At 43.6% G+C, this 18,258-nt stretch overlaps 1 protein-coding gene across 14 annotated transcripts in view; it reads right to left on the bottom strand.

The window, feature by feature from the left end:
• The window catches only part of LOC103651644 (pre-mRNA-processing protein 40A), a 59,133-nt gene extending 58,115 nt beyond the window's left edge, over window positions 1-1,018 (bottom strand). For 7 of the 14 annotated variants that reach the window (XM_035966531.1, XM_020550620.2, XM_020550621.2 and 4 more), the window contains exons 1-3: window positions 369-860; window positions 160-250; window positions 3-71 (exon numbers count right to left, since the gene is read on the bottom strand). In XM_035966531.1, the coding sequence (XP_035822424.1) occupies window positions 3-71; window positions 160-195 (105 nt within the window). In that variant the 5' untranslated portion in view covers window positions 196-250; window positions 369-860. Of the gene's footprint in view, window positions 1-2; window positions 72-159; window positions 251-368 lie in introns of all 14 variants that reach the window. The other 7 variants (XM_035966533.1, XM_008677326.3, XM_008677330.3 and 4 more) reach the window with 6 other exon arrangements.
• Window positions 1,019-18,258: the final 17,240 nt, after the last annotated feature.

Below are 18,258 nucleotides of genomic sequence, written 5' to 3'. Positions count from 1 at the left end.
ACCTGCATAGGCATTGGTGGTCCAAGATTTTGTGGCTGAGCGCTAGAACCCATCATGGGAGGTCTTGGAGGCTGCTTGTAAGATAATAAAGATGATTAGCACTATGTACACTACAGGTGACATGACAAAATGATATTGACAGCATGTGACAGCAGTTACCTGAGGCAGCCCAGAAGACTGCATATTACTGGCCATCAAGCCACCATCAAAATACCAGAAAGAGTAGGAAGAGCACCTCCAGAGATCACAGCTGTAAACAATCCAGTGTAAACCATCCAAAGTATGGACAAAAAAAAATTGACTGCTGAGAAAAGCCACTTATCAAAAGAAGCTGAAAAAAGCCATTTGAGGTGTTTGGTAATTGGTACCTGCAGCTTTTCACTACCTCGCTCGCTTGTTGTTGATCTTGTTGCCGGAAGCAAACCGGATGGAGCAGTAGGACCTATCGCCGGGGCTACAGGGGGTGCACGCAGCCACAACTACACGAGGCGCGTGCGGTGGAGAGACCGCGAGTTTCACTAGTGGGGGAGGGGCGACGCCGGCGACAGGCACGGCTTGGTCGGCGGGGGAGAAGCGACACCGGCGGTGGAGGGAAGCTATGAGCTTCACCGTCGAGGGGAGGGGTGACGCCGGCAACGGGGCAAACTTGGCATCGATGGCGGGGGAGTCACAGATCTAGCAAAGAGGAGACACGCAGTCTTAGGGTTTCTCGGCATTCCTTAGTAAATCAATTCCTCTGCATTAAAACATCCAACTTATGTAGCAACAGTTTTCTCAAGCAACATTTTGGGGGCAACCGTCCCCTCAACGGAGGGGAATGTAAGCATCAGAGCAGACTTACCGGCTAACAAGACAAGACCCAAGCGAACAAGAAGGCCCAACCCGCGTGTCGTTGGACCTGGTTGTAACCTAGATTGATATAGGGATGGCAATGGATCCAATTCGGGTCAGGTATAATAAATACGTTGTCATCTCTAATTTTGTCGGTTCGGATAAGTATAGGAATACGTTGTGAGGAGAGGGTTATCATCATACTTGTAAACACTTGAACCCATTAAACGTTTCTCGTCGCCTTCCTCATTTCTTGATGTCCACTCTAATACTGTTCTTTTGTCCCATTCCTATTGTTGTTGTTAATAAAGTTATCGGTCGTGAAATTAGGGATATCCGAATTATACCCTAAACTTCGGATGCCTTCACTGGAAGGCAGCTTCTGCGAAGGCATCACTGGCCTAAACTGGAAGTGTTCTGCGATGGTTCTTAGGGAGCCTTCGGTGCAGGAGCGGCTGTGGTCCTAGCAGCACCTTCAAAAGTTAAAACATGCTATGCAGCCAAGCTTGATTTCAGTTGCACAAATAATATTGCTGAGTACGAAGCACTTCTGTTGGGGCTTCGGAAGTTAAGGGCAATGGGCATAAGAAGGGCTATCCTGAAAACTGATTCTCAAGTTATTTCTGACCATGTGGACAAAAGTAGCAAGGTAAGAGATCCGAAACTTGAAAGATATTTAGATACAGTTCGAAGGTTGGAGGCTTCTTTCGAAGGTTTTTCTGTCAGGAATATTCCAAGAGGTGAAAATGAGCATGCAAATTTGCTAGCCAAATCGGCGGCCCAGGGGCTCCCTCTACCTTCGGAAGTGTTTTTTGAAACAATAAAGGCACCTTCGGTTGAACTCATGGACAGAGCAGTGCTTACTATTTCTCAGTACATAGCGAAGATTGGAGGACTGAAGCTATATCTTTCCTTCAAGGTAATTGTCTTTCAGATGACGAAGTTTATAATAAGAGAATGGAGGCAAGGACAAGACCATATGTGATAATAGAAGGGGAATTATATAAACATGGAGTCTGTTCTCCACTCCTCAAGTGTTTATCAAGAGCTGAAGGTATTGAATTAATGAAGGAGATACACGCAGGTCTCTATGGATCTCACATTGGGGGCTAGGCCCTTGCTGGGAAAGGTGTTTCGACAAGGATTTTACTAGCCGAAGGCAGCTTCAGATGCAGCAGATCTAGTCCAAAAATGTGAAAATTGTCAAAAATGCGCAAGAAACCAGAAACAACCTTCATCTCTCACTCAACTAATACAGCCCACCTGACCGTTGCAAAGATGGGGCCTCGATTTGCTAGGCCCACTTCCACCAGCACAAGGCAATTTAAGATACGTTGTGGTGGCTGTAGAATATTTTTCTAAGTGGATTGAAGCGAAGCCTTTAGCCACAATAACTTCGGTCACAGTCTAGAAATTCTTCTGGCAAAACATTGTTTGTCGCTTCGGCGTGCCGAAGGCTATAACTGTGGACAATGGAACACAGTTTGATGCTGAAGCTTTCAAGGAATTCTGTGATCAAATTGGCACGAAGATTCATTTTGCATCAGTGAGGCATCCGGAGTCAAACAGACTTGTCGAAAGAGCAAATGGCATTATAATGACGGGAATAATGAAGTTAATCTTCAATCAGCCCAGAGGAAAGTGGCCAGATGAGTTGATTAAAGTGGTGTGGAGCCACAATACAACCATATCAAGATCAACAGGTTTTACGTCGTTCAAGTTATTATTTGGTGACGAAGCTATAACCCCAAAAAAAGCTAAAGCGGGGTCTATAAGAACAGCAGCTTCGGCAGAAGACGAAGCTAATTATCACATGGCAAAAGATACTATAGAAGGGACCAGACTTCAGGATGTGGAGAATATTAATAAATATCAAGCTGAAACAATAAAATAGCGCGACAGAAAAGTTCGGTTGAAAAATATTAAGCCAGGGCATTTGGTGCTTCGGAGAGTGGCTAATTCGGACATAGTAGGCAAACTACAACTGAAGTGAGAAGGACCTTTTCTGGTGGTATCTTCGTCAAGGCCCGGTTCTTACAGGTTGAAGGATATGGACGGCAACGACATTCCTAGATCTTGGAATGCGGATGAGCTTCGACAGTATTATGTGTAATTTGATGTAATCTTTTTTCATTTTAAGGGGGAGAAAGATTTTTAATGGGGCCATAGCTTGTAATTTTTCTTTTCTTATTCAGCTCTATGAGAGCAAAATCCCCCAAAAGAATGTAAAATGTAACATCTGAGCACGCACCATCGAGTGCAGGAAAAAAACCAGGTAGAAGCTCAAAAGTCGTCCCTAAGGGGATGCAGAGCATGACGAAGCTGCAAAAAGTCGTTCCTAAGGGAGCGCAGCGTAAGTTTTCTGCTCAAAAGTCATTCCTAAGGGGATGCAGAGCCAAATACCGTCGAAATAGAAGACGAAGAAGTTCAAAAGACGTTCCTAAGGGGATGCAGAACTTATACCGCCGAAATAGAAGGCGAAGAAGTTCAAAAGGCGTTCCTAAGGGGATGCAGAACTTACACCAAAAAATAAGCGGTGAAGCCGAAAAATAAAACGGCAAAGAGATTTCAGTCATTCCTAAGGGAATGCAGAGTCCAGATGTGGCTTCGTAAGCGTATGTATGGACATTCATTTGCACAATACATCATATCATTCATTGCATTCATATGCATTCATTTAGACATTCGTAGGATCATCATCATATCATAAAAGTACAGACGGTTGCTTCGGCGAGAGAAAAAAGAAGCAGATTTATGCTTTGTTGTGTACGAAAAGAAGGGAAGGTGTTTTTTGCCTTCGGCTCAAAAATACAAGTTTCGTCCACATCAAAGCAGTTCATACATGGATGGAAAGGTAAAAATATATTACAAGGTATGGACAAATTTACAGAGTAGTGTCTAATTCCTAAATTACAATATTTTTTACAAGGTTAATTCAAGAATTTCTCTAGAGTTTTTTCATAGCAGTGTCTTCAGCTTCATCACTTCATCACCATCCACCAAGCTTCGGATCATTGCTCTTCGGCTTCGTCATCCTGTACATAACAAAGCGTTATAAGGTAAACTCAAGTTTCAAGGAGAAGGTAAACGCCAGGTATGAGTTTATTACCGGCTTGAGGTGACTTCGAGCTTCGTCACCAGCTAAGCTTCGCCCACCCTTCATCCAGATTTGTGTTATAAATCTATTTCCTATGCTTCGGGCCAGGCTACGGATATTAGTTAAGTCTGCTGGTGATAAGCTGAAGTTAGGTCTATTGACGATTTTCCCATGCGTGCAACCAGTTTTCATGAAAGCAACAGTTGTGCCCCGAGAAGCTAGCAGGACACAGAAGTCGTCGTGCCCAGCTATAACTTCGTCAAGAGCATCAACTTCGCCCTCAATGTGTTCGAAGGTCCCCGGCAGGTCTTCAACAGAAGGTTCAAATTTCTCAGAACTGGCTCCAACTGAGTTGAAGACCTGCTTCAGCCGCTGCACACATCGGTTACCGAAGTCTAGGCATTTACCTTGAAGCTCTTTCAATAATTTCTGCAAATCTGAACTCTTTTCGACTTCAGCCTCAAACTTCGCATCAAATTTCTGCCTTTCTTGTTCGAAACTTTCTGACTTTGTGAGGAGTTCATTGTTCAATCTGGCAATTTTAGCTTGGGCTTCCGCTAGTAAGCCTTCCATTGATTGAAGTTCAAAATCCTTCTTCTCAAGAGCAGCTTCATGATATCTTATTTTGCTCTCTAAGCCTTCAATTATAACCTCATGTTTTTATCTTCAAGGTCCTGTTGCATCCTCAAGGCTTTACTTAATAGCATACTCTGCGCAAAACAACCTTCGTCAGAAAACACCTTCGTCGTTAAAATAATGAAAAGCCGAAGAATTTTTTTACCTTGAAATTAGAATAGAATAAACTACCGATGATATGCTGTCGTCGATAGCGGCTGATGTCGGCCTCAAGCTTCAGAAAACCAACACTCTTCGACAGAGTACTGATAACCTTCGCTCCAGTTCAGTCTCGGAGGCATCCTACGCTTTCGTCGTCAATACCACCGAAGAGCAACGCTCCTGGTTGATAGCCGCATGATATAGCATAATCTCCCAGCTCCTCTTTTTTAGCCTTAGATAACTTTTGACCTATTATGTTTTGAAAATTGAAGTCCTTTTCTTCCGAAGTATCTTCTGCGATCTCCTTCCCTTTTCCAGGCACTGTGGCCAGGGTCTCTTCGGCAGTTGCAGCAGTTTCTTCCGCGGCCATATTCAAAAGCATTTTATTAATATAAGAAAATGTGCTCTCTAGATTCGTGGTTTCAGCCGTATCAGCTTCGACAGTTGCAGCTTCGGTTGGGGCAACTAGCTGTAGCGTCTTTGGCAGCTGGTGTTTTTTATGTTGAGGCCGGCGGTGGTGTTTCTTCAATAGCTTCAATCACAGTAATGATCCTCCGCCTTTTTGGCCCAACAGACTTCTTGGCTGATGAAGGCTCCTCCTTCTTCTGTAAAAGCTTCGTCAGATGTGGCCCTAGTGGACTTAGCTTGATAGGTAAGGATTCAGTCATTACCTTTAGAATTTCTTCCACGTCGGCACCAGAAGGTATTGAAGGAGCCTCTTCCTCTATTTCAGTTGTTTTCGGCTTTAGAGCCGCAACTTTCTTCTTCTTCGGAGCAGCTACCTTCGGCTCAGGGCTCGATTTTCTCCTCTTCAGAATTTCTTCATTTTCTTTCACATTTCTTGCAGCTTGTCTGCTCAGAACACTAACAACCCTTTTTCTTTTTTGCCCTTCGACACCCTTGTTCAATCACTCATAGTCAGGATATTCAAAGTTCAGGGCATCCATCACCCGATTCAACCTTCGCTTCGGTCGGGTACCGAAGGCTGCGGTCATCAGTTGATCTTCTTTTTTAGTGTAATTACCCAAAATTTCGTTGCACATGGTTTCTATCATTTCTAACCATTCTTGACATGGCCCTTTGAACTGTTTCTCGAATTTGAACCTATAAGGTAGTCGCACAAGTTCATTCTTCTCCTTTGTCCCCTTTAGCTTCGGCATGTTCCATTCACTTAGCATCGGGAACACCTTATAGGCCAGATAATCTTGGACTAGATCTCTGGTCCCGATCTGCTCGGCTACCACCCTGAATTCTGACACAGCTTGTCGGCATGGTGACCCCAGCACCATACGGCACAGCGGCCTAGTCAACCCGTAGCTCAAACTCAGCGGGCTCAATACCAACGTCTTCAGCTTCTCCCTCTTCTTCTCATCGGCTTTAACATAAAACCACTCATTTTTCCAACCGGTTGGCCACTTGGTGCGATAGCTAACCACCAGAGACTTCATATCTTTGCGGTAAGCAAAGTTGTAACAACCAAAATTCTCATGAAGCCCATCTCCTCCGGCCTTCGTCTGATAATGCAGCTCATGTACTCGGCAGAAGGCTTCGGCATTTGGATTCGTTCCTTGGCTTCGGAGGGCCCAATAATGAAGACGTTGAGCCTAACGATAGCGTTAGGAGTCAGTTGGTGAAGATAGACTTCGTAATTTTCCAAAACTTCCCCAATCATTTCGTTCAAAGGAAATCTCAATCCCGCTTTGAAGAAACTCCTAAAAACTACCACCTCATCATTTCCGGTGTCGGAGTGGTTTCTTCCCTGGCGAAGCGAATTAGCATCTTCTCAGCCTCTTTGAAGTAGCCCAGCTTTATCATCATGGGCATGTCAGCCTCAGAAACGGTAGATTTTCCAAAGTCCAACTGACTGGGTTTGGATGGCATGAGAGTGCTGTAATCTTCTTCTTCTTCATCAGCATCATCTTCTTCAATGTCAGCCTGTTCAGCTTCGGCAGCAGGTGCACCTTCGTCATTAGACCCCTCTATCATAACCAGTCCCGATTATTTCATCACTTCAGAGATCGGAGCAGTCTCTGTGGTTTCGGCCTCTTCTCCGTCGTGGGTCACCCTAGCAGTTGAACGTACTCTGGCCATCAGGTGTTGAATTCCTTGCAGTTCTTACGAATGTTGATGATTTTTATGCTTTTGACGAAGCTCCCTCTTATGACGAAGCTAGATCAAAACGATGCTTTGCTTGAGAATGCGATGAGAAAGCTTCGGCTATGGTTAAATTTTTCAGCAGCACAATAGTGCAATGGCAATGAATGTTGTGGTAACTTCACACCTACCCGTCTGTTTATATAGTGTTGCAGGTGTGAAGGTGAATCGTCAAGTCACCCGTACCCGCTCAACAGTCACCCGCACCCACTGAACGGTGGACCACAGTGCGTGAGAGATAAATCGCCAGATCGCGCGTACCCGCTGCATGGTGGGGCCATCTCGTGCTCGGATTATTTTAATTGTTTCTCGGCAACGAGCTCAGGGAAGGTGTTTTTCGGACCTTCGGCATTCTGAAGCCTAGGATAAATTTTCACGGATCAAGCTCATTATGAAAAACGATCTAGAACCGCAAAGGGGCTACTATTGGGGTTCTGCTTCGTAGCCGAAGGTCCTGTAAGAAGAAACACCTTCGGAAGATCAGCACAGAAATAATGCCGAAGCTACCTTCTAGGGAACTTCGACATAACGACATGCCTTAAGACGAAGGGTTGCACCGACTTAAAGATGAAAAGACAGATTGACCCATGATAGTTTGTGTCATGATTGTAATCGATTGTAAAGGGTATATATGTAATTTCATACAGGCTGCACCCTGTGCCTATAAATAGATGAACAGTACCCCGTACTGTTCACGCTGATTTGAACTCGCTCGTGCATCACGCTTGTTTTTTTCTCCTTCTGTCAAGCCGAAGGTATAAATGTAATTCTATATTATTTCTGTTTATCCATGACAATATAATAAAGGATGAGTTAATAATGTTATATGATTATTCATATTGTCTCTTATATTTGACATGCTTCTTCTTTCATTATCATATACTGCGATGATGAAGGTATATCCTTCATGACCTTCGTCTGAAGATCATTATATCCTAAGGGAAATAATGCTTCGAAGGACGAAGGGCTTTAACCTTTAACATTTTGTGTTGCCTTGTTCTTAATTCATAGCATTTGAGAACAAGTCTCCAACAGGGGCATCCGACTGCCCCAAAAACATGGCAGGGGCCGGTATACTACCGCTCATCACCGCCCCTGTCATCGCCAACATGCGGCTGCATCATGTCCTAATCGACGGTGGGGCTGGGCTCAACGTCATCAGCCATGCTGCATTCAAGCAGCTGCAGATCCCAGAGTCCCGACTGGGACCCTCTCGTCCATTCTCCGGAGTGGGCCCACAACCGGTGTATCCCCTTGGGAGCATCGCACTCCCGGTTACATTCGGGATCGAGGAAAACTTCCGCACAGAGAACGTTCAGTTCGACGTTGCGGAGGTTAACCTCCCATTCAATGCCATCATTGGCAGGCCGACCCTATACCGGTTCATGGCCATTGCCCATTACGGATATTTGGTCCTCAAGATGCCATCTCCAGCCGGGGTCCTCACCGTGCGGGGCGACCACGCCGCTGCGCTTGCGGCTGTGGAGAAGCTGCATGCCCTGGCGGCAGAAACTGCTCGCCTGGACGAGGAAGGGAGGGACCCCTCGACCTCTGGTACCAAGGCACCTACTAAGGTGCCAAAGGTGCGGCCATCCAGAGCGAACGACATCCCCGTCAAGGCCATCCGGCTCTACGCAGATTCCCCTCAGACCACTCGCATTGCGGGTGATATGGAGGAAAAATAGGAACTCGCGCTCGTCGCCTTCCTCCAGGCAAATGCCGACGTGTTCGCATGGGAGCCGTCACAGATGCCTGGGATCCCTAGGGAGGTGATCGAGCACCATCTGAAGATCCACCCTGACGCTAAACCGGTGAGTCAGAAGCCTCAGAGACAGTCCGTTGAGTGGCAGGACTTCATCCGAAAGGAGGTCCGGAAGCTGCGGGACGCCGGCTTCATCGAAGAGGTTCATCACCCAGTGTGGCTGGCCAATCCAGTCATCGTTCCAAAGGCAAACGAGAAGCTTCGGATGTGCATCGACTACACCAGCCTTAATAAAGCTTATCCTAAGGACCCGTATTCACTTCCACGTATAGATCAGATCGTGGATTCTACCTCTAGGTGCGACCTCTTGTCTAGGGAAGATAGGAAGCATACTGCTTTTGTAACAGTGGATGGGCTTTACTGCTATGTCGTAATGCCTTACGGTCTGAAAAATGCCTTGCCGACATTTGTTCGGGCGATGAGTAAGACTTCGGGGACCTGAATAGGGATAGAGTAGAGGTATACGTCGATGACATCATGGTCAAGACTAAGAGAGGGTCGACCCTAGTGGAAGACTTAACCCTGGTCTTCGACAAGCTGTGGGCAACATGCACGAAGCTGAACCCGGACAAGTGTGTCTTTTGTGTCTCCGCAGGAAAGTTGCTGGGGTTCCTGGTTTCGCACCAAGGCATTGAAGCAAACCCGGAGAAGATCAAAGCGATTGAGGCGATGAGACCTCCGACCCGTATCAAGGACGTCCAGAAGCTTACGGGGTCATTAGCCACCCTTAGCCGCTTCATTTCAAGGCTGGCTGAGAGGGCGCTACCCTTCTTCAAGCTGTTGCGAAAGTCCGGCCCATTCTCTTGGATCGAAGAGGTGGAACAAGCCTTTCAAGTGTTGAAGCAGCACCTGGTGTCCCTACCAATACTGGTAGCTCTAGAACCTGGGGAGCTGTTGTATTTATACATCGTGGCGGCTGCAGAAGCGGTGAGCATGGTGCTGGTCGTCGAAAGGACGGCACAAGAAGGCCAAGAGCTAGAGGGCTCGGGACCAGCTACCGGGGTCCGGACCGTTCAGAGGCCGGTCTACTATGTCAGCGAGGTCCTCCATGAAGCAAAGGCCAGGTACCTTGAAACGCATAAACTGCTCTATGATGTGCTTGTTGCGTCCAGGAAGCTGCACCACTATTTCCAGGCACACAGGGTCGTGGTGGTGACCACTTTTCCATTAAGGGCCATCCTCCACAACTAACGCCATAGGCAACATCGCCAAGTGGGCCACAGAGCTCGCTGAGTTCCAGCTAGACTTCCAGCCTCGCCACGCCGTCAAGAGTGAAAGGGAAATAGGCTTTAAACCTTTTCCTAAATGATTTTGGTGATTGAATGTCCAACACAAACAATTGGACTAACTAGTTTGCTCTAGTTTATATGTTCTACAGGTGCCAAAGATTCAACATAAAACCAATAAAAAGAACAAGACAAGAGTCAAGAGAAAGGAGCAAAGGGGCAACCGAAGGCACCCCTGGTCTGGCGCACCGGACTGTCCGGTGTGCCACCGGACAGTGAACAGTACCTGTCCGGTGCACCAGGGGACGCAGACTCAAACTCGCCACCTTCGGGAAAGTTCAGGGCCGACGCGCTATAATTCACCGGACTGTCCGGTGTACACCGGACAGTGTCCGGTGCTCCAACGGAACGCGGCCTCAAGAACTCGGCAGCCTCGGGATTTCACGAAGACTGCTCCGCTAAAATTCACCGGACTGTCCGGTGTGCACCGGACTGTCCGGTGTGCCAGCGGAGCAACGGTCATCTTCGCGCCAACGGTCGACTCTGACAGTAAACAGTGCAGAACAGTACACGCGGCAGAAGTCAGAGCAGAGGATCAGGGAGGCACCGGACTGTCCGGTGTGCACCGGACTGTCCGGTGCCACATGAGGACAAAGTCTCTAACGGTCGACCAGCTCCAATCTCAACGGCTAGGATGACGTGGCTGGCGCACCGGACATGTCCGGTGTGCACCGGACTGTCCGGTGCACCCATCGCCAGCAGCTTCTCCAACGGCTACAAAATTGGATGGTGGCTATAAATACCACCCCAACCGGCCACTTCAAGGTGTGGGAGTCCAAGCAACATTCCAAGTCATCTAGTTGACATACTCAAGCCCTCCCAACCACCTATATTCATTGATCCATCCTATACACAAGATTTAGTCCACTACAACCAACACAAGTGCCACAAAGGAGAGAGCAAGCAATTGAGAGCTACTCAATTGAGTTTAGCCCTAGCGCCTTGTGAGATTCATTGAGAGATAGTGTGCGCTACATCTTTGTGTTCATTTGCGCGTGGAGTTTTTGACTCCCATTCGAACTTCCTCCAAAGTGTTGGAGGCTTGTAAAAGCTAGCAAGAGACACCAAAGATTGTGGTGGTCCTTGTGGGATCAAGAGTGATCCTTGAGAAGAAGAAGAGCTCCCCGATCCTTGTGTGATCGGGAGAGAGAGGGAAAGGGTTGAAAAAGACCCGTCCTTAAGTGGACTCCTCAACGGGGACTAGGCCTTCGAGGGCCGAACCTCGGTAAAACAAATCACCCGTGTCCATTGTGTTTATTGCTTGTGATTTGTTTGCTTTCCCTTGCTCTAAGTTTTCTTGCACCACTATTTGCTAATTTCATTTGGTATTGCTTCAAGTTAAATTTCCATTTAGTGAAGCAACACGTTGCAAGAAAGAACTTGTTCTAGTGCTCTTCTCATCTAAGGGTTCTTGCGTTGTTATTCTATAACTTATTAGTTGTATTGATTTATCTCTCCCGCATTACTTAGCAATACTCCTTTCAAGCAAGAACTTAGTTTCTATTCTCCGATATTTGTATATCTTGTTCTAACCACTAATCAAGGGATCTAGTTGGGGGATAAAGTTTTAATTTTCAGGTTCTGCCTATTCACCCCCCCCTCTAGGCGACTATCAATTGGTATCGGAGCTAGGCACTTCATCTTGAGTCTAACAACTCGAAGTGATGGCTCGTAAAAGATCCCAAAAGAACAAGAAGACATCTTCCAAGGAAAACACGGAGGTAACTCTTGAAATATTACGTTCCGATTGTTCTAACTATGATTCATGGTCTACTAGAGTTATAAATGCCTTTAGAACCGTAGACCCCCAATTAGAACAAATTTTAGACAAGAGTATTATCCCTCCTAACTATGCTAGGGAAAATGTTTCCGATGAAGACCAAAGATGTATACGCTTAAACTATCTAGCTTTTGACATCTTAGTTAATTCTCTTAGCAAGGAAGATTATCATGCCCTCATAATAAATCATTATGAACATATTCCCGATGCGCATGATATTTGGACTAGAATTAGACGTAAATTTGATGAGTCCAAACATGATAGTTCATTTTGTGTCTCTACTTCCTTTGGTATTTGTGATACTAACCCTTGCAAGGAAGAAGAAGAAAATGAACGATGGAGACCAAACGATGAATCCACCTCTCCAAAAGGTTTGTCTTCCCATTTTAATTCCCACATGTGTTGTGTGGCTAATACAAATGACAGTGGAAGCACAAATGAGGATGAGGAGGAAGAAAGAAGCTTTGTGCATCTCTACGCTCGCCTAAGCCAAGAAGATAAGGCGGTCATGCTCAAACTTCTAGAAAGAGCAAGAGAGCAAAGCGAAGCTCGTCAAAGGCTAGAAGATATTCTCTCCATAAAGATGCAACACTTTGACGAGTTGACTAAAGAACATGAGGAGCTAAAGTGCTCTCATGTTGATTTGGTCCAAAGGTATGAAACTATTTCAATTGAGCAAGATAACGCTTTACATTGTATCGCTCAATTAGTAAATAGGAATACCTTGCTTAAGGACCAAATAGAAAAGCTAAAAATTGAAAATCTAGCTTTTCAAAATAAATATGATATGCTTCTATGTTCTCATGAAAATCTTATAGATGATCATATCATATTAAACATTGCTCATGAGGTTGTGATAGAAAATTTAAAATCCCAACAACCTCACTCATGCACATGTATTCAAATTGATACTATATTACCATGTGCTAATGCTTGTTGTTCGTCGACAAGCAAATCTTCCTTTGAGCTAAAATCTGCAGGAAAAAATGATGATTCATATCAAAAGCTCAAAGAAGAGAATGAGAGGCTAAAGAAGAGCTTGACACAACTTAAAGGGAAATGCATTGCCCAACCTTCTCAAGATAACCGTGATCACATGGTGAAGAAGCTTGAGACGGAAACAACCGTAGCATGCACTACATCCCTTGAAGAAAATGTCAAGGATTTGAGGATTGTCAAGAGGAATAAACAAAAGAAGAAATTCAACACCTCCTCCAAAAGCCTCAACCACGCCTCCACAAAAGGTAACATCCAAGGTAATGATCAAGCCACACTTCACATTAAGAGGCATAGTGAATGCTTTGAAGAGGGGCACTTGATTAGGTCATGTCCCTACATTAAAAATGGCTTGATTATTAACAAGGATGATAGGCTTTGTTTTAAATGCTCCAAGAAGGGACACATGCTTAGATCTTGTCCCCATTTAAAACAAAAAGGCATAGGGTTAGAAAAGAAGGTTTTTACTAACCATGTAGCAGGCAACAAACAAGGAAAGAAGAAATCTTCAGAACTTGGAAAACGCCTATGCTACACATGCCGAAAGAAGGGACATCAATGCAAAGATTGTCCCATTGGTAAAATTCCCACTCCTAACTTGTCATTAGATTCATATATAACTAGGCAACCCAAGATTGCAACTTGTGCTAGAAAGGTAACAAGTTTACCAAGCACTAGCACAAAGGACACTTGGGTTCCTAGATCTTTGTTCACTAACCTTAACGGACCCATCAAGCGATGGGTACCAAAAAGTGCTTGACAAGCTTTGTAGGAGAAGGAGATGGTATGAACCTTTGGGGTGCTTGAGGGAGTTAATTCAACTCAAGCTATCAATCTTCAAATGATCTACATATTCAAGATTGACCCAAGGCTACTTCAATTTATTGTATTCAAAACTCATATCATCTCGGGAAGATATTAATGTTGTAGGAAATAAAGAATCATCATGTGCGGAATATCAAAGCCTACAACATGGAGGAAAATCAAAGGATGGTAACATTTATATTCTTAAGTGCAATTATCTTAAATTGTCGTGTGTCTTGTGTAGTCACATAGAAATAGAAAGCACTTAAGCATGTTTTAAAATTATGTCATCATTCTTTGAAGAAATTCCTCTCATATGGTAGATTGTGTATTTATCAATTCTATTATGACAATCTACATGCTTTAAATTGTTGCAAGTTCACATGGCATGTCTTTACATTAATTATTCTATTATTGCCATGTTCTAGATATAGAGAGATATTTCAAGTTCTTAAAAGAATAAGGTGTCATGTAAGAAATTCAAATACTTAGGACACTTATAAAAGGAAAAATTCTCTCTATAGCTAGAAAAGTGAGACTAATGTTTTTATCTAAGTAATTTAAGTAGTCTCACTTATAGAGAATAAGTTTCTCTATGGAAATGCGTAATCCATCATGGCAAGAAAAATCAATCCAATAATTTATGTTGTATCTCTTATTGCTTAATTGGATATGATTCTTCTACATTTATCGCTCTCCATGTAATGAATTAGATTTATTCCCTTAAGTCTCAAGAATTTAACCATGCTTGTTTTATGAGTTTAAAACTAGGCATACTTCATGGAATAATCTAGTTCATATTATAAAGTTTCCATGCTTTAGTAATTCACCTTTTTCATCCCCTATCAAAATGATTACTAAATGGAAACTGGTGCTTGTGTTGCTAACGTATCTCTTGAGCTTACTTATAAATATGCATAGAAGGAAAAGTACACAAGCCTCATGGGTTGATCTTCACCCAAAAGAAGAAAGGTAAAAGCAAAGGTATGGGAACTCATCTCTTAAAGTTAGTTCCCATCAATGATTATTCACTCTAATTATATCTTTGTGAAGAAATAGATTCCTTGTTAAACTTAAATTGGCTAAGATATGCACTCAATCTCATTCTCATTAATGCACTTATCCATTAGAATCTATTTCATGCCTTTGCTATAAATGTTCTCATATTGACTTGTTTTTAAAGTAACGATCAATAAACTCAATATGAAGAAGTAAATTCCTATGATTGATCAAATGGTTAAATAGTGCATATTCCTCTTTTCCTATGATATGCACTAATGCTAAGGATTTTACTTCTTGTCTGTGTGACTTGGGGATGATGAATTTTGTATGCTAATTATCTAAAGTAATCATCCTTCACCATATACTCCCTTGCGCTATTAACATGTCTCTTGAGTATTTTCAATAAGTTTGGAAGGAAAAAGAGACAAATATAAAGGGAGGACACTCAAATGAAAAAGAAAGAACATCAAGGACAACAACACCTACTTGGACAATAAGGTTTTCACAACAATCGATGGTGTGGGTGTAAGCATTCTAAACCCTTTTTCATTATGGAGTTACCCGGCTTAAGTTGTTTATTGCAAAATTTATGAGCCTTGATCAAGATAATGATTCTCCTTTTATGTTCTTAAAATTGAATGCATTGAAATCAATTCTCTCAATTACTAGTTGTAGAACTCTCTCTTGTGCAAAGTATTTCCACATATTGTCATTATAGGTCTTAAGCATCTAAGACTAAGGACAAAGCACAATGAAGAGAGCATCTCTATGCAAAGGTACAAAAAGGGTAAATCCACTTCCTATTATTTACATATGTACCTAAAATCTTCCTCTTATACATTCTTTACATATCTTGTATAAAAGGAAAAGAAAGCATGTCCTTTGCATTTATCCCTGCTTCATACCTAGTTTAACCTCTTAAAATTTCACTCATGCATTATTGCATCTTTGCTAAAACTAGATGAAGTGATTCCATTGTCAAAGAGCTTAAAGCTTAACCTTGTAACGAGGATAAGCTACCTTTGTTCCAAAGGTGGATGGTCCTTAAGCCTCTTTGAAATCCTTAAGGGAAAATGCTTAAAATATTTGTAACATGCTTTCTGTAGTGCATAAACTGTCATGAGCATCACACTTATCCTATGACACAATGCACTTCACATTCTATATGATTTAGATATGTTCTCATTAACCTAATTATGTGCAATTGGCATTTTAGGCCAAACTATATGTTCTCTCCATGCACATATTTAGGGGGAGCAATCTATGTTGTATAGAACTATGATCATGCTTAATTGACATATCTCTTGATCATATCTCTTTCATTTTGGTACAAATGCATATATCTTATTATTCCCGTACCATGACTACGACTAATATGTTTCCAAGTATATTCTATGCTAAGTCGTAGATTGAAAGGGAAATGGAGTCTTCGGTGAAAACAAAGGCTTCCACTCCGTATATCTTACTTCGCCATCACTCCAAGGAACTCTCTATTCTTTGAGGGAGAAATGAGCATCAAAGAAAAAGACTTCGTCTCTGGAAGAGAGTAAGAGCCCAAAGCTAAAAGACCGGACTTCGCCTTTGGTATAATCTTAACTCATTTATTCATGCCCAAAGGGGAAGATAGCACTTCGAGGGCCCTAATGATTCCGTTTTTGGCGATTCATGCCAAAAAGGGGGAGAAATGAGCCCAAAGCAAAAGGACCGCACCACCACCACCAAATTCAAAAACTTAGTGCTTTCCAAAAGTCTTTATCATTTGGTATCCTATTGTGTTCAAAAGGGGGAGAAAGTAGTATTTCAAAAATTGATATATCAAAACCCTCTTGAACACTAAGAGGTGGATCTCTTTTAGGGGGAGTTTTGTTTAGTCAAAGGAAAAGCATTTGAAACAGGGGGAGGAAATTTCGAATCTTGAAAATGCTTTTGCAAACTCTTATTTATTTACCTTTGACTATTTGCAAAAGATCTATGAAAAGGATTTACAAAAGGTTTTGCAAAAACAAAACAAGTGGTGCAAACGTGGTCCAAAATGCTAAATAAAGAAAGAACTATTCATGCATATCTTATGAAATCAATATTGGTTTAAATTCCAAGCAATCTTTGCACTTACCATAGGCAAACTAGTTCAATCATGCTCTTATACTTTTGCTTTGGTTTGTGTTGGCATCAATCACCAAAAAGGGGGAGATTGAAAGGGAAATAGGCTTTAAACCTTTTCCTAAATGATTTTGGTGATTGAATGTCCAACACAAACAATTGGACTAACTAGTTTGCTCTAGTTTATATGTTCTACAGGTGCCAAAGATTCAACATAAAACCAATAAAAAGAACAAGACAAGAGTCAAGAGAAAGGAGCAAAGGGGCAACCGAAGGCACCCCTGGTCTGGCGCACCGGACTGTCCGGTGTGCCACCGGACAGTGAACAGTACCTGTCCGGTGCACCAGGGGACGCAGACTCAAACTCGCCACCTTCGGGAAAGTTCAGGGCCGACGCGCTATAATTCACCGGACTGTCCGGTGTACACCGGACAGTGTCCGGTGCTCCAACGGAACGCGGCCTCAAGAACTCGGCAGCCTCGGGATTTCACGAAGACTGCTCCGCTAAAATTCACCGGACTGTCCGGTGTGCACCGGACTGTCCGGTGTGCCAGCGGAGCAACGGTCATCTTCGCGCCAACGGTCGACTCTGACAGTAAACAGTGCAGAACAGTACACGCGGCAGAAGTCAGAGCAGAGGATCAGGGAGGCACCGGACTGTCCGGTGTGCACCGGACTGTCCGGTGCCACATGAGGACAAAGTCTCTAACGGTCGACCAGCTCCAATCTCAACGGCTAGGATGACGTGGCTGGCGCACCGGACATGTCCGGTGTGCACCGGACTGTCCGGTGCACCCATCGCCAGCAGCTTCTCCAACGGCTACAAAATTGGATGGTGGCTATAAATACCACCCCAACCGGCCACTTCAAGGTGTGGGAGTCCAAGCAACATTCCAAGTCATCTAGTTGACATACTCAAGCCCTCCCAACCACCTATATTCATTGATCCATCCTATACACAAGATTTAGTCCACTACAACCAACACAAGTGCCACAAAGGAGAGAGCAAGCAATTGAGAGCTACTCAATTGAGTTTAGCCCTAGCGCCTTGTGAGATTCATTGAGAGATAGTGTGCGCTACATCTTTGTGTTCATTTGCGCGTGGAGTTTTTGACTCCCATTCGAACTTCCTCCAAAGTGTTGGAGGCTTGTAAAAGCTAGCAAGAGACACCAAAGATTGTGGTGGTCCTTGTGGGATCAAGAGTGATCCTTGAGAAGAAGAAGAGCTCCCCGATCCTTGTGTGATCGGGAGAGAGAGGGAAAGGGTTGAAAAAGACCCGTCCTTAAGTGGACTCCTCAACGGGGACTAGGCCTTCGAGGGCCGAACCTCGGTAAAACAAATCACCCGTGTCCATTGTGTTTATTGCTTGTGATTTGTTTGCTTTCCCTTGCTCTAAGTTTTCTTGCACCACTATTTGCTAATTTCATTTGGTATTGCTTCAAGTTAAATTTCCATTTAGTGAAGCAACACGTTGCAAGAAAGAACTTGTTCTAGTGCTCTTCTCATCTAAGGGTTCTTGCGTTGTTATTCTATAACTTATTAGTTGTATTGATTTATCTCTCCCGCATTACTTAGCAATACTCCTTTCAAGCAAGAACTTAGTTTCTATTCTCCGATATTTGTATATCTTGTTCTAACCACTAATCAAGGGATCTAGTTGGGGGATAA

The sequence above is a fragment of the Zea mays genome, chromosome 3 (assembly GCF_902167145.1).
Source record: "Zea mays cultivar B73 chromosome 3, Zm-B73-REFERENCE-NAM-5.0, whole genome shotgun sequence".
In the NCBI taxonomy this organism is placed as follows: domain Eukaryota; kingdom Viridiplantae; phylum Streptophyta; class Magnoliopsida; order Poales; family Poaceae; genus Zea; species Zea mays.
Note: the sequence above shows the minus strand (reverse complement) of the source record. Positions and strands in the feature narration are given on the sequence as shown.